Source organism: Elgaria multicarinata, chromosome 10 (assembly GCF_023053635.1).
Source record: "Elgaria multicarinata webbii isolate HBS135686 ecotype San Diego chromosome 10, rElgMul1.1.pri, whole genome shotgun sequence".
In the NCBI taxonomy this organism is placed as follows: Eukaryota; Metazoa; Chordata; class Lepidosauria; order Squamata; family Anguidae; genus Elgaria; species Elgaria multicarinata.
In genome coordinates, this window is record NC_086180.1 from 56,795,992 (window position 1) to 56,812,473 (window position 16,482).

The 16,482-nt window shown below is 40.8% G+C and overlaps 1 protein-coding gene across 1 annotated transcript; it reads right to left on the minus strand.

The window, feature by feature from the left end:
* Window positions 1-4,435: 4,435 nt before the first annotated feature.
* On the minus strand, window positions 4,436-14,476 carry SGCB (sarcoglycan beta). The gene is made up of 6 exons (XM_063135789.1): window positions 14,381-14,476; window positions 12,277-12,486; window positions 10,196-10,381; window positions 9,523-9,714; window positions 8,439-8,570; window positions 4,436-4,965 (listed from the first exon to the last, which is right to left on the minus strand). Exons 1-6 carry the CDS (start codon window positions 14,417-14,419, stop codon window positions 4,765-4,767), a joined length of 960 nt encoding a protein of 319 aa, XP_062991859.1. The 5' UTR covers window positions 14,420-14,476; the 3' UTR covers window positions 4,436-4,764.
* Between the last annotated feature and the right edge of the window lie 2,006 nt (window positions 14,477-16,482).

Here is a 16,482-nt window from a genome sequence, read left to right on the forward strand (position 1 = left end):
CAATGTGCTGCTTCAAGCTGCTTATTAAACCATTCTGTTATTGAAGATCTACTACATACGTTAAAATTGTTATGCCTGCAGATGAAAGCTGGTGAAGCGCCAAAAAGAAAAATGGCAAGACTTTTTTCGAGAGGTAAAAAGCTTCCAGTAATGGGAGACAGTGGCCAAAGCATATATGAGCTCTAGTTAAAATATGAAAATTATCATAAGTAAGGTGAACAAAAAATGTGACTAGCTAGTTCTCGGGACTGATTGTCACTTTATATTTTTGTACTTGGGTGTGAATCTTAGAGTACAAAATGCAAGCACCTCAATAAATGGATTAGGTTTTTGCTTCAGAAATTACTGAAAAAATATGTATAGACATCAAGCTTCTTAAGATTGTTTAGGGCTAGTCGATTGGTTGCATCTAAAGGTATGAGCTGTGACTCAAGGTGCATGTGCAAAGTGCTTCTGTTTGTGCAGTGGTAGCAGGTTGGTGTCACCTCAGCTTCTCATGACAAGACGCTCCTCGTTCATGGAATGCCACTCCAAAGGGTCCTGTGATGTGCAGAATTGTGTATGTTTGATTCTGTTCACAAAGTGAGAATTGGCCCTTGAATTTTCCTATGAAAAGCAGGCTCTAAAACGGAATTGTGTTCTAAATTGATGCACAGTTCTCACTATTGTTGATATAGATGCACAAATATAAGAAAAAAGGAAGACTGAATTGATTTATGGCTTAGATCAACCTTCCCCAACCTTGTGTCCTCCAGATGTGTGCTATCCATGCTGATGGGGGGTGGAGGGGTTGTTGTCCAACACATCTAGAGGATATCAGGTAAGGGGAAGCTGGCTAGATTGTGATTAGAAGTATTAACTTTACCATTTAATAGATCTTCATATGTCTCCTTTTTGGATTGCTTAGAATGACACATATCCTTCAAGTCATTGACACTACTGATTTTGTTGAGTTTTCTGATGGAGAAGAGTGTTCTGTTGGAGTCTAAATCCTTTCTTCTTTCACTTGTGCAATGTTTTCTGAGTAAACAGCAAATTTCAGTCACAGCTGTTTATTTCTCATGAGAAAGTTTTTAATCATTGGAATTCTCTAAATAGTATGTTTGATATGCTTTTTTTTTAAAAGGGGTAGTTCAGTGAATTGTTTGATGCAGAAAATGTCCCTGCCTTTTCTAAAAACAATTCTGGCAAGATGTGTGTGCATTATCCTGATGTAAAATAAAAATGATTAATGTAACTAATTTTTTTTAATGACCTAGTTTGTAATACTTGAGTGAGAATTTGGTCCATGGGGAAATCAGATCCCAAGTACTGTCAAATAGGTTCCTTATACAATACCAAAGATTGATGACATACTTCATTAGCACTGTTGACTTTCAGAAACAACTGAATTCTTGGGCAATACAATACCATCTACCAGTACAGCTTTCTTTCTTGCCAAATGGATTGGAATTTAATATTGAAGTTGGGAACTTGGTTCTCTTAATCTGAAGTAGTGTTGATTTGTGTAGTGTAAATCTAACTGCTTTTTGTAAATAAGGGCAACAAAACTGGGAAAGTGTTCCATATTAGAATAATTTACAGTAATATAAACGCAACATAAAGCATCTGATTAAATGTGAATAATGTACCACTTTCCTTTTTAATTAGTACACATCAGTCTCTCAAGCTGAAACCTTATAGGTGCATTTTATTACATAACCAATTTATAATTTTAATTGTGTGCCTGCAGTTAAATCTCTTCTTACTTATCAAGCATTAGTAACTTTTTTCTCCCTCTTTTAGAGGTACTGGAATGTTAGATAATTTAGGATTTCTCTTCCCCAGTCCTGAATTTAACAGTGCATAAATCCTCTGCAGCTGAGTTGTAAAGATTTGCTTTGTGCCTGGGCTAATTACAACTGCTAAATACCTCTTGAAAGCCTTAGACTTTGTCCTTTCATACGGTTGTGTACCTGCATAGAATTAATCCACCAATTTAGACTGACTCTTTCTGTAATTTGAGACAAAATGTGTGTTACAATCTCTTCTGTGACACACTGTTGTGGCAGAAACAGCAGTTGACCTTATGATGCTGACTGCTTTTTACGTCTTCGGTGTTTCCATATTGCAACCTTAAGGTGTGCTTTTGAAGTCCTGTGGCTCAAATTGACCTTTAGTACTGTTATTTCATCTAATCTAAGATTGGTATCCCACCATTTTGTGTAAAATGGATATCCCACAAATAAAAGAGTATTTGTGTTTTTTGTTTCAGAAATTGATTTCTATGGCAATCCTCAATTTTGACTGAGTGCAAAGGGAGTATAACTTTATATATTTAATATATAACATGTTAGAATAGGTTTGCACAGTGTATGACCCACCAAGCTGACCACAGACCACTAGCTATATACGGTGGTCTGCTAGAGCTCTCCAAGCTGCCTATTTTTGCCTGTGGGAAAAATGGGTCAATCTTATAGCAGACCCCAGTAACCTGAATCACATGACACGCTGGGCTCATTGGGGGTTATTTAGCCCACGATGAGCTGTGGTGCATGCTGTACAACATTTTGAATATGCAGCCTCTGATTGGTGGGTTGTCATGTGTGAACCTGACCAAAGTGGGTTGAGGGTTAAGCAACGCTTGCATAATCCTTGGTTTGTACTAGGATTGTGCAGGGGTTGCTTAACCCTCAAATAACCCATAGTGGCCAGTTTCGCACATAGTAATCGAATCGAGGGTTGCATTTCAAAATGTCGTCCAGCACACATTGCGGCTCATGGTTTACATAAATCCTGATAGGACTGGAGTGTCATGCGGGTGAGGCCAATGTGTTGGATGTTCCAGTTTGTAGTTCATTACCGTATTTCTTTGATTGTAAGACGCACGCTAATTTCAGTACCACCAACAGGAAAAAAAAAACCTAAGACACACCCGCAATTCTAAGATGCACTCCATTTTTAGAGATGTTTATAAGGGAAAAAAGTGTGTGTTTTAGAATCAAAGAAATAGGGTAGTTGTGAACAATACAACTGACCTGTCTGATACTTCTCATATTATGCTCCATAATCCTTCAACAACTCTAAACTAGGCCAGCATTATTATTATACTACCGGGAAGTGTGACAGCTGAGAGTGTGGTTTACCAGAGGCCACCTAAGATGTTTACTGCCAGACAGTGATCACATTTGAAGTGGGGGCACTCTCACAGCCACTATAATACTACCCTGGTGTATGATTCTGGCATTCAAATAACATTTCAAATGGGCAATTTTGTACAGTTTATTTTGAAGCAAAGTTTACAAATGCATACAAGAAAAGTTTTCTTGGTACCTATTAGAAGTCCAAATTGCTTCATAAATCAGGGTGTGTAGTTTGTACGCAGCACATCAGACTCTAAGGCATAAATATGTTTTTAAAAAATCCTGTCTAAATACACAAAGCAGCACAGCTAGTTAAAATCAAAGTGATATTTCCTTTTGTATAAAGTAATTAGTAACAAATGTGCAAATAAATAGAAACCGCACCACAGTAGAAAAATTGCTTTGGCGTAATCGATTCAAAATCCATTAATTCCTCCGTTGCTATTTTTTATATGCCTTTAGGTCCCGACTACAGAGGAGGGTTGGTGACTGGGAAACACTGAACATTAATTCTTGTAAGCATGTGGCTGTAGCTCAAACAAACATCTCTGTCTTTCAGTAGGGTACTCAAGATTAAATTACAGTTTTGACAGGAAAATAAACTGGTATTACTGTTATCAAAAGCAGACATTCAAGATAATTGGACTACAATATTCGTATAAAAGCCTCGATCCATGGAGAGACTGGAGAAGCACAAAGATTTATGACGGTCTGTTCTTAAAAATGTTGAATAATTGTGCCTGAAACTACCACTGTAGAGTGTCCTCTGCCCCATAAAGGCTTTGCAGAGATCAGTCTCACAGGAGAGGCAAAAAGTGTGAAAAACAGGATACAGCTAATGTTAGAGCATCTATAGGCATTTTATACAGTAATCTCAACCTCAGGGATATTTGGCTATATGAAATGCCTACCAATTTATAGAGAAATCTATGCTAATGGTATTATGAACATATCCAAATGATTTGCAGCAACGTTGTTCAGGCAAATCTGACTTTTCACAAATAATGCTCAACTTTACACCCTTATAATGTAGCTAATGATTTGCATACACTTGTAGGGGAACGTAAGAGCAACAGGAGTAATGTTCTAACAGGTGGATACATAATTTCTGGTCACTTGAACCTGTTACATCTGTTAGTGTATAGTCAGTCTCTATTTTTATAATCATGGGGGCTGAAAAATGCTTCACAAAACCACTTTAATTGGATATCAGAATGTGGAGTTCAGTGCACACGAAATTGCAAAAGACAACTGCCTGAATGCATTCAGGACCTAAGAAAAAGTAATAAAGCTCTGCCTTCTCGTCTTATAAAGTTCTGACAAAACATTGGGGGAAAGTATAAGTTTGCAAAAATAAGGTACTAAAATACATCAGGCCTTTGGCAACGGTTTCATTAGCTTCAGTACTACTTCTGGAGTGATATTCGTGCCTAACTACCTTACTGAAATGGAGTCACACATAGCAAATCACTTTTTAAAAACATGAACAATATCAATATAACACTGTTTAAATCTAGTGTCTTGTATGAAAAGTGCTTCATGTAATGCATTCACAAACGGCTGGTGGTGGAACCTTGCAAACATGCAATGTTTAAACTTTAACAAATGGCTCCTCCTCTTTCCATAGTGGCCTGCTTTGCCTTCAATATATATTACCACATGGATTAACTGAGGTTTGACAACCCATGTTGCTGCCCTTAACTTGAAGACGGAATAGGGTCCCATCAGAGCACATGCAAAGCTTGTAGCGCTCCCATTCAGTGTTAATTCTATCCTTGTGAGAAGTACTTGGGAGTCGAGATGTATTGACCATCACACTTCCATTGAGGACAATGCTGTTATCCTAACAAAGAAACATTTATAGAAGTTAATCCTAGTATTTCCAAATGACTATGCATATATCTGCTTTCAAACCCAAACTTAAGCAAAATAGACAATACAAAGCTTTCTTATTCAGAGGGGGGATCCGCATGTCGCTCCCAGAGCGCTTCTATGCGACTCCAGTGCACCCCGAAAACGATAGTCTGACTTCCCTGTAAAAGAAACGACGAAGAGCCGTCCATGCCGCCGCCGACGACGAGGAGAGCTCGGCAAAAGAAGGTGGGGTGAAGAGTGGAAGAAGCTCTCTACCCCGCCTTCTTTTGCCGAGCTCTCCTCGCCAGCGGAGAGCTCCTCGGTGGCAGCGATGGCATGGACGGCTCTTCGTCGTTTCTTTTACAGGGAAGTCAGACTATCGTTTTCGGGGTGCACTGGAGTCGCATAGAAGCGCTCTGGGAGCAACGTGCGGATCCCCTCAGAGTCAGATTAGATCAGTGGTCCATTTAACCCAGTACTAACTACTCTGATAGGAAATGTCAGGAAAAGGGCTTTTGAGCCTTGCTACATAACATCTAACTCAGGGGTGGACAACTTTGTTAGGTCTGGGAGCCTCACTTGATTAAAAAACTTTGTTTTTTTGAAGGACAAAAATGGCATCTGTAGCTGCTACAGAATGCCCCAAAGGTCAAATTTAGCTTACTTTCTAAATTTGACCTTTGGAGTATTCTGTAGTGCTATGGATGACATTTTTCCTAAATAAAAAAAAATCAGGATGCTGAGAGCTGTGTTTTGTCCACCCCTGCTTTAGCAAGATGCCATGGATTGAATTTAGGATCTTCCGTGTAGAAACCACGTGCTCTACCATTGAGTTATGACCTCCACTTGTTAAGACTTGCAATGCTTGAGGAATTTGATCTTTGTGAATTCCAATACAAACTAACCAGATCTGCAGAATTTAGTTATCCACTAGTTTCACACTTCCTGAATTTCAACACGGTTCTGAACACCTCCCCCAAAGTATCAAAATGCATTAAAATATGTATTTTGAGAGAAAATACATTTGAAATACATATGAAAATGTGAATTTTCATGTGAATTTTTTTTCACAGGTTAATTGATGGAACAGCATGGTGAATACACAAGGCAGACAAGGATCAGAATGATTTGTTCCTTAAGATGAATGTTTCAATTCAGCCTCTTCTGTAACCTTGACACACAGTCTTGTTCACATGTTTGTCCTAGTGAGGCCACTTCCAGAGCTTTTAGGATTGCTAAGGAAGACGGGTCATCCCACTCTCTTTCTCCTTGCACTCTGTTATTTGCACTGCAGTCCTGTGCTAGAGAGAGGCTTTACCTCAATACAGCACTGATTATTATTGCTTTGGCTGTAGTGTAGTCACATGTTACACTTTAATTTAGCTGAACTGCAACAATATTCTGTGGTGAGGCTATCTGCAGTGAGGAGTACAGACTTTACTCCATTTGTCCAAGGCTTTGAAAGGCTGCCCTGATTTCATTTCATTCCATTTATTTCATTTCTATACCTTCTTAGTAGCCAAGGCTTTCTGGGCGGTTCACAAAAATTAAATTCTGATGACATTCAGAATTGTTTTTCTCTTTTATTAGTCATCTAAGCCGTGTAAAACTTGCCTGTTCCAAAGGGCTCTTGGCCATTGAGTTTTAATGAGATTTTGTTTCTGCTGTAGTTAGAACTTCTTTGGAATTTGTGTTTTTGTCAGAGTTTTAAAGAAATATTTTAATATTTGTTCTACACTGCCTCAAACTCTGAAGAGTTGTGACATAAATATTCTAAAGTGTAAATGAATAACTATGGCTATAAGAATAATCAATCCAATTAATCCATTAACATTTTGTTCCTTTAGCAAAATTTTGTCCAATTAATCAGGATAATGTCCCACATCCAACTCCTCCCATTCCTCTCTTTTGAGGCTTTGCACCACAGTTTATGTACCATCTCTCTTTCTTTGCAAGACTCCAAGACTTCATGTTGTGACACATGAAGCAGACCCTCTCCTCTGTTCAAAGCGATCATCCGTTTCTTGAATGGTGGTTGCTGCAATCTCTGCTTGGTTCAGGAGGGTGAAAGGATGGGCTGGTAGTGGCTTTGAAGAGCCATGCAAGGTTAAGCTTGTCACACAGCCTCGCCCCAGGATTTATTTGCTCTTAGTAAATGGACCCAGTATTGGATGGGGTGCAATAGCTCTTAGTTTGATACAGCAAAGCCTTCAAGGAAACTTACACAGCTGTCAGAGTTGGACACATTGTGCCCACCCAGTAGCCAGTGTGGTGTAGTGGCTAGAGTGGTGGACTAGGAGTCGGGAGATCCAGGGTCTAGTGCCCACATGGCCATAAAAGCTCACTGGGTGATTTTGGGCCAGTCACAGACTCTCAGCTCAAACTACCTCACAGAGTTGTTGTTGTGAGGATAGAAATGGAGAGGAGGATTATGTACGCCACCTTGAGTTCCTTGGAGGAAAAAAGGCAGGACATAAATGCAATCAATCACCCCTAGGCATAGCCCCTGACATGGTGCATCCCTATAGCTCCCTCAGGGAAGAGATCTTTCAACTCCATTGCCCTGAGAAAGGGAGGCTTCCCCATAGTAGCGGGGAGGGGGCAGCTATATAACGCTGTTCCTCAGAACACTGCCTTGGCTTCAAACTGTATTGATTGGGTAGGTCTGCCACCTAGGGACTGAAGTTGGTATTGCAGATTTCAAACATGGCCACATTTAGATTAATTAAAATTAGTGTATTTTAAAAACAAAACAAGCCTGAGATGCACACCCTAGAGTCCCTTCTGTACGCATGCCAAATTTCAGGTGTCTGGGTTTCACAGTCTTGGCGTTGACAGACAAATTTTCTCTTCTATTATTTTTGATTTATTCATTTTGAATATTTTTAATCATACTTCAGCTCATGAACACAAGATGTTCAGGAGTACAGTAATTAATGGGTGTGTATATTGCAGATGGTCAGCTATTTTTAGAAACAGGAACTTCTGCATAACTCTGTTTCGATCAAGAAAGCCTGCACTTTGTTAATGGATTGGAAGGAGTTGCATCCATCTTGCCACTATTGGGAAAACAATGCTAACCTAAAAACAACAACGTACTTTTCTTCTTTTTCTTTCCAAGCAAAGGAGCTGTTTTGTTTTAGCTTTGCAATGTGAATATTCCAGCTTAATTTCTGTTTTGAAATACACACAAAGGTGTATGTGTATCTAACTGTCATGTTTGAATTGGAAAAGATAATACAACTATATAGTTTGAACTGGAAGGTATTTATGTGTAGTACAGGTTCCAAGGCTAATCTGAGATACACAAAGGCAAACAGTAATATTTTTTAGAAAAAGTTATATAAATTTGCAAATTTAAAACCATAGATTAGTAGATAAACCAACTAAAATTTGATTGACTGACATTTCTTTAATTAGGTCATGCTCTTATAAATAACTGAAAACCCTGGAATTACTTACTGCTTTCAGTTCCATATGGCCTCCTATAAGAAATTCAATGGTTTTGCCCATGATGAAAACTCCTTCATTTCCGCGGACAATAGCACGCCCATCAACCTTTATATTTAGATCACTGGTAGCATTGCTGGTAATCTGAGAAGGAAGAGTATAGCTATAGAATGTATTTACTAAAAATAGTATTAGTTTATAAAAAAGCCCAACCACCTTACTAAATTTGCCTAAGTTTAAAAAGTGCTGCTCAACTATTTGATTAAAACAGAAATGTTTTTAAAAATAGTTATGTGATTGAGGCTGCTATCCTAAACATGCTTACTAGAAAATAACTCCCATTGAATTGTCAATGTTGTTTCTTCATAGGAATTAACCATATGTTGTGTTTGCAGCCTTCTTTAGGTTTTGATCATACACACACTTATCTAGGAGTAGATCACATTGAACTCAGAGCGACTTACTTCTGAATAAACAAAACATGCACAGGGCCAGCCTGCATATGTCCTGTGCTTGTTGTATAGGATGTAAGTTATGTCGGTTGTAATGACAAGAAAAGCAGCAATTAATGCTGCCTTGTAAATATACAATATTAGAAGTTGATCACACCAACCTCTCATCTTTACTTTCTCCATGTATGTAACAAGTGATCCAGGATGCTACTGCAATTCCTCTTCAGGCTTTAACCCCCCCCACCAGCCTTTTCCAGCTCAAGAGAAAGCTGTCACTGTGTGTTGCTTACCACCCTTCTCAGCCCAAGTTATGCAGATTTACCTGGAAGTAAGTCCTACTCAGTTCAATAGGACTTACTCCTAGGTAAGCATGCTTAGGATTGCAAGCTTAAGTAAATAAAAGTGTATCATTCCAAGGGATCTATGTAATAGCTAACTGGCATGCTGGCAGGGTTACAATATCCACGTATATCTTGGGTTCTATTCTCTGTGCAGATCATGAACAAACAGACCATTACTTAGTCACATGATTCTTCAAATGTATATGAATCCTAGCTACAATGCGAATAGAATTCAGAGTTTAACGCTACACCGTATATTACATAATTTGGAGATGGAAGTAAACAGTCAAAGATAGTTCATACCCTCTCCGTAGATGCTTTTTGGACATTCAAAATTTTTACGCCACTTGGCAAGTGAAACTCATGAGTATTATAATCAGTGCTGAACAAAGTGTTCTGAGTCCGTGGGTCGACAAATTCCATACCAATATCACTGGTAATTGAAGTTTTATTCTTTTCAACACTGAGTTTTGTTCCCCCTTGCTGAAACACAATCTTCAGAAACAAAGTAGATATAGTGTGTTAAATGTAATAAAGGCAATATACTACTTATAAGGTGTTTATTTGGTACTGCCATTTCATGTCAGCAAGCAATTTACTTTCTATTTGTATTTATCTATTTTTAATTCATACACCCAACTTTTCTTTATAAATAAACTCAGGGTGACATACAACAAATCAAGTACATAATAAATAAAATAAAAAACATTGTAACAGAGAAAATACCAATAGCCCAAAACAAAAACAAAACACCACCCACAGAACAGCTTCAACCAATTGCAAAAACAAAGAAATACCATGTTTTCAACTAGTACTTGGAAGTATACAGTGTTGGAGCTAGGTGGACCTCCCTTGGGAGGATATTCCATGGAATACATGCCACTACTGAGAAGTGGACTCCCAGCAAACTACCCAGTGATGGTACATGGAGCCGAACCTAAGATATTGAACAGCACATGAGGGAGTACATACTTACTGGTTGGTTTTCTCCAACAATCACCAAATCTTCATTACGCCGACCTCCCACTGTGCTCTTATACAGTGGATGTATAATTCCCATGTCAGAGTCTTGTTTAAATCGCAGTAAGCCACTGTCATGAAATTCCATGCTGTCACAGCCATTGGGCCCGATACGAATCACAACCCAGATGGTGAGTGTGATCTAAAAAAGTAAACCAACCATAGTTTCATAGTTCTGAAATGTTAACGTCATTAGGAAAATGAATTAGCACTTGAACCAAATACCTTTAAGAAAAGCACTCTTTACTCAGATTTGCCTGACACAACTTGTAAAACACCAAGCTGAATGCCTCCCACAGATCAGGTAGGACAGTGGCCTAGAGCAGCCTTCTCCAACCTGGAGTCTCTAGGGCAGCCTTCCCCAATCCTCCAGATGTGTTGGGCTGTAACTAGGAATTGTGGGAGTTGCCATTTAACACATCTGGAAAGCAGATTGGGAGAGGCTGCCCTAGAAGCTTGGGAAACTGTTTTTCTGGACAGCTTGGAGGATACAAAAAACAAACAAAACAAAGCAAAAATACAGGTTAAGTATCTGGCAAGCCACACAATATTGGCAGTCTGTGTTGACACAAAAATGACTCAGAAAGTATTCCCATGTGTACAAAACAAAACTCAGCAACCAAATTTAAAGTTGCATTCCTCACTGAGCTCTTTGGATCCCCCCTTATACATGTATGTATAGGGTAACCATATGAAAAGGAGAACAGGGCTCCTATATCTTTAACAGTTGTATTGAAAAGGAAATTTCAGCAGGTGTCATTTGTATATATATATGGAGAACCTGGTGAAATTTCCTCTTCATCACAACAGTTAAAGCTGCAGGTACCCTGACCTCTTTTAAATCTGATCACTCTAGTATAGTTCCTGCAGCTTTAACTGTTGTGATGAAGGCATTTCACCAGGTTCTCCATATATACAAATGGCACCTGCTGAAATTCCCTTTTCTATGCAACTATTAAAGATACAGGAGCCCTGTCCTCCTTTTCTTATGGTCACCCTATGTATGTATAAATCAGGGGTGGGCAATGTTTTGGCTTAAAAGTCCTATCAGCACTAGCCAGCACAGCCAATGGTGAGGAAAGATGGGTGTTGTAGGGCAAAATATTAGGAGGGTCACAAGTTGCCCACCTCTGAAACCATTTATTTTAAAAAACAATAACACTTTTACTACTTAAATTGTAGAGAAACAGAATGGCTTAATCTTAACTCTTACAATGATTAGCAATCTGTTTAAGGAAGGAGTGGGCAATCTCTTCCCCCCCCCCCCACAGGGTTGAATACCCTTGGAGAGATGAGGAATGTGTGGCTCTCCAGATGTTGATGGTCTGCAACTCCCATCATGCCTCACCATTGCCTGTGCTGGGTAGGACTGATGGGAGTTGCAGTCCAAGATCATCTGGCCCCACTTTCCCCATCTCTGCCTTGGTCATGGGCTGCAGGCCAGCAGTGGGCAGAGGCAGAAGCAACAGCAACTCTCCCCTCAGGATCATGACTACCCCGTACTCTTCTGTTTCTTCTCTCTCACGTACATCTATTCCTTCAGACACTGGGATGCCTTTTGAAGTGTGGATCCAGGTGGATCCGCAGTTTCAAAAGCCTTCCCTGCTTGGGTGGAGAGACAAAGCCTGCCAGACAGAGCCTGCCAGAGGTGTTGTGGGCCACATGGAATTCATCTGAGGGCCACGGGTTGCCTGCTGCTGATTTAAGGGGTGAAAAGTAGAAAGGTAGTTATTTTACAGAGTGATATGTAGAGTGGGTAAGAACGTATTAATTGTGAACAGACCAAAACAGTTTAACCAATAGTACAGGATGTTTACTAAGAACTGCAAAATTTACTCATGGTTGTGGGTTATTCATATGACCTCATAAGGCTTTTCAGCATATTTATTTTAAGGAATTTTATTTCCATTAATAAAACTAAGGCTCATTGTCAACAGTGAGCATGCTTACTGCAAATATATTTTCAATTTCTGTCTAATAAAAACTAACTTAACAATATCAGCGCAACCAATTGTATTTGTAGCCTGTAATACTTACAATCAAATTGATGACAGCCAAAATAAAAAGGAGGACAATCACACAAATAGCCAAGTTGCCTTTCCTGCCTCGCAAACCAGTTTTGTGTAGACGATCTTCATCAATTGGAATATACCCAGCCTTGAAGTTACTGTTGTGCTCTTTGTTAATATTCCTCCGCTCCACAGCCTTCTCACGCATTGATTTCTTCACAGGACCATTAGAGCTTTGCTAAAAATTTCACCCAAGTAATAAATTAAGTCCAATGTACTATATTTCTAACAAAATAATATGAATTTTCATTTCTACCGCAATGTGATTGTTATAGTAAGAACTGTTGGAAACTCAAGTAGTAAAGAAAAATACATTTGTAAAGTTAACAGAAAGTATCTATAATAAATTAATTTGTTGCAAAAGTAGTTACATTCTAGGAAAAGGGAACTACAGTTGATGAAGGCTTCAGCAATTTTAATTTCTCTGTTATTTCTATGTATGAAAAAGCATGTATACGGGTATAGCTGTGTATGACTTTGGCCTGGCATTCCAGTAATTTTTCTTTACGAACTGTCTTTAATATAACTAATATATTAAGATCACAATCCTATGCATGCTTTTGAGCAGAAAAAAAAGTCCTACAACTCCCATGCTAGCTGGGGGATGCTGGGAATTGTGGGAGTTTTTACTGTTGAAACATGCATAGGATTGCACCCTATGTTAATCTATAACACAAAACATGACTAGACAAACAGCTAGCATATCTCTTAATTACTAATGATGTCTGTGGTGTACAGAAGAACAATTCCATTTAAAGCTTTCAAACAAGTGTAAAAGGAAATTCTAGACACAGGTTGAAAACTGAAAGAGGTGGGAGTCTAATTCAGGGGTAGGGTGCCTGTGGCCATGCAGATATTACTAGCCTACCTCTCTCATCCCTAACCATGCTAGCTGGTGCTGATGAGAGCCAGAGTCCAACAACATCTGGAGGGCCATAGGTTCGCCAACCCTGGCCTAATTGTACAGTGTCTGTCAACGTTTTGAAGAAAATAAGAGAGGCAAAAATGACAAAGACTGAATGGATCCTTAATCTAAGCAAACACACACAAGCACAGAGTGAAGTCTCAAACACTAAAAAAAGAAAAAAGTTGGCTATAAAAAAACAGTTGTTTTTTCTTTGCTTTGTAGTCCTCTGAGTGCCATAAAAATGCTCACAAAGAGGAACGACTTCCCTGTGCAGTTCAACATTACAGGTCTCTGCAAAAGGATCAGGCCCCACCCCCCATTTAAATCCCTGTATATGAGGAATCTTGGCCCTCCATACGTCCTTGGATTCCAACACCCCTCAGCCCCAGCCAGCATGGTCCCTGGGTATTGTAGTCCAACCACGTGCGTGCGTGTGTCAGTTTTGCCCCACCTCTGCTATAGCTGTATGGCAGAAGCCCACGCCAGAACCTCCTTCCACGGGGCGCTCCTTTCAGGATCTTTGGCGCGCAGGCGCTGCGGGGCCATCCTGCCCAGAGTATATTTCTGTACCTCTGGGTGTGTAGTATTGCTATTTTGGGTTTTTGGACACGAGGATAGTAATCCTGCGCCTTGGGAGGAGATCCCATTGAACTCTGCGGGTGTGGTTCTCAATCAACATGCAGAGAGAGCCGCCAGCTGACAAGTCGGCTCACACGCGCCAGTGGGCTTTTCATTACATTGCAGCATGCAAGAAATAAACAAATATAGGACCATATTAGGTAGGTGTACAATAAAGGCCGCAGAAGAATAAGCTCTCACAGCGAGGGAAATGGCGCTGTTAGCGACGAAGACGACCCACCCTCAACTCCCAGGGCAGCAATAACAGCCGGTGCTCGCTGCTGGCTCTCCCCGGGGAGGCTTCCATGCCTCGGCCCTGCTCCGCCCAGACCCTTCGGCTGTTGCAGAAACCCAAGCGCCCGCGGAGGCTCCGATAGAGCCGTCGTGCAAAGCTATGGGCACATAACGGTCCGGGCTAAGGCACTCGCAGCGCCCGCTTTCCTGCCCACCCGGGTTGGCATAATATTTGGGAAGGCGATTAAAACACAGACTCGCCGCCGCCCCTCTCGCGCCTGTTCATTCCGGTCCTGCCAGCCCACCGACCGACCTGTTCTGAGGCTGCCGCTGCTGCTGTGGCCACCGCCATCTTCGGGTTCTTCCCCTCCCTACCCAGAAGGGAGAGCGAGTCTTTGCAGCGAGCCTCTCAGGGAGGGAGAAAAAAAGAACTGGAATCGGATCCTCCTCCTTCGCTCCCCACCCGTCATGCCCATTCCTTAGGCACGAGGGAAGGAAACACCTCGTTCTCGGTGGCCATCAAGAGAGCCGCCTATTTGGTCGGGATCAAAGCAATGGATACGTAAAGACGAGAGAGAAGAAAAAGGGAGGGGAGTCCACCTGGATCCGCACATTTTAAAATTATTTTTTATTCACCATCAATTTACAGAATAATGCAAAAACGAAAAAGAAAAAAGGAGTATAGCTGGGTGGGCTTGGTTTTGTTGTTGGGTGGAGTGTTCCCATTTTCCGGTCAGTGTTTCCCTTAGAAATTGGTACACCGTTTTCTTTCTCATCTTAAATGCTTTTTCTAGCACTCTTTGGACAAAGATGTGATTCCCCCCCTCCCTACACCCACACCCACACACACCCCACTGCTAGTAGGAAGCAAAATAGCCACCTCATGTTATAACTTAGATGTAAGGATGTTAAGGCAGCCAATGCTAATTTCACAATAAGTCATGCCAAAGTTGTGGCCCTCCAGATGGTTTGGCAACAACTCCCAGGCTGAATTCCGACGACATGCTAATCAACAGTTGACTTCCATTTTGTTCCTATTACCCCACACCCACATTGATTAGTGTGTGGTCCAAATTCAGCCCCATCAAACCTAGCCTGCATAGCCAGTGGTGATGGAGGGATGATGGGAATTGTAGGCCAAGATTTAGAAGATAGTTCAGGGATAGACAACCTGGTGGATGACAACTCCTATAATTAATGTTCATTGGCTATGCCGGGGCACTGGGTTGCCTACCCCCGAGATAGTTTATAATGTGGGAGGAGGCTGCAAACATTCAAACTAAGTTCTACCAGGAGATGTAATGGTTTCAGGCTGCACCTGGGACTACCCCTAGGTCTGCAGTGGTGAAGAAACAAATCATGGCTGAACACCTAAATAAGAAGGATAAATTAGGAGAACCTACCGCTTTGTGACCTTTAAGAACTGATGGGATTCTCAAAAATAGAAAGTGGTAGGCATACCACCAACCTGCTCCCATGGCACATAAATAGGAGCATGCAGTTCTCTGAGTCATTGGCTACAGGCAGTACAAATACAAGGTAAACAGCAACAATGCATTTTTGTTCTCTGTACCAATTGAAAGACTTTAGGGGCTACATGTTAGTCTTTTGCAGCAAAATCTTTATAAAACAGGGCAGCAAGACTGTTAACAGGGACTGGCCAATGAGACCACATTATGCCAATCCTTTTCCAGCTTCATCGGCTGCCAGTCCAGGTCCAGGGCCAATTCAAAGTGCTGGTACTGACATTCAAAGCCCTAAATGGCTTGGGGCCAGTTTATCTGAAGGAATGCCTCCTCCCATATGTACCTGCCCAGACCCTAAGATTATCTTCAGGGGTCCTTCTCCATGAGCCCCTGCCAAAGGAAGTGAGGCAGGTGGCTTCCAGGATGAGGGCCTTCTCTGCTGTGGCACCCCGGCTGTGGAATGAGCTCACTAGAGAGGTTCAGCTGGCACCTATGTTATTCTCTTTTCGACGCCAGGTGAAGACCTTTTTATTTTCCTAATATTTTAATAGTATATCATCTAAATCTTTTTACTTTGCTGTTTTAAATCTGTATTTTAATTATGTATAAATCTCTGCATTGCTGCTTGGTTTTATCCTGGTTGTGCTTTTATACTGGTGTTTTTATACTGATGTTTGTTTTATACTTTGATGGTTTTAACTTTTGTGAACTGCCCTGAGAGCTTCAGCTATTGGGCGGTATAGAAATGCAATAAATAAATAAATAAATTGATTTTTTAAAAACAACAACAACCCATCAAACAAAACCTTTAAAGCCCTGCTCCATATTCTACTGGCAGGCAGGCATCAAAGACAGGCATGGTTGAGCACCTGGTAGGGGCCCAGGCTCCAGCAGGGCCCCCCTGACAAGAGCCCCCCTGACAAGAGCCCCCTGAAATTACTCCTCCTCT

Excerpts from the sequence above, each read along its gene's own strand:
- SGCB (XM_063135789.1), bottom strand. The coding sequence starts at position 14,419 with ATGGCGGTGGCCACAGCAGCAGCGGCAGCCTCAGAACAG. Across the intron at positions 10,382-12,276 it reads TGGCTGTCATCAATTTGATT|ATCACACTCACCATCTGGGT; the intron begins GTAAGTATTACA and ends TTACTTTTTTAG. Across the intron at positions 4,966-8,438 it reads GCCATATGGAACTGAAAGCA|GATAACAGCATTGTCCTCAA; the intron begins GTAAGTAATTCC and ends TTTCTTTGTTAG.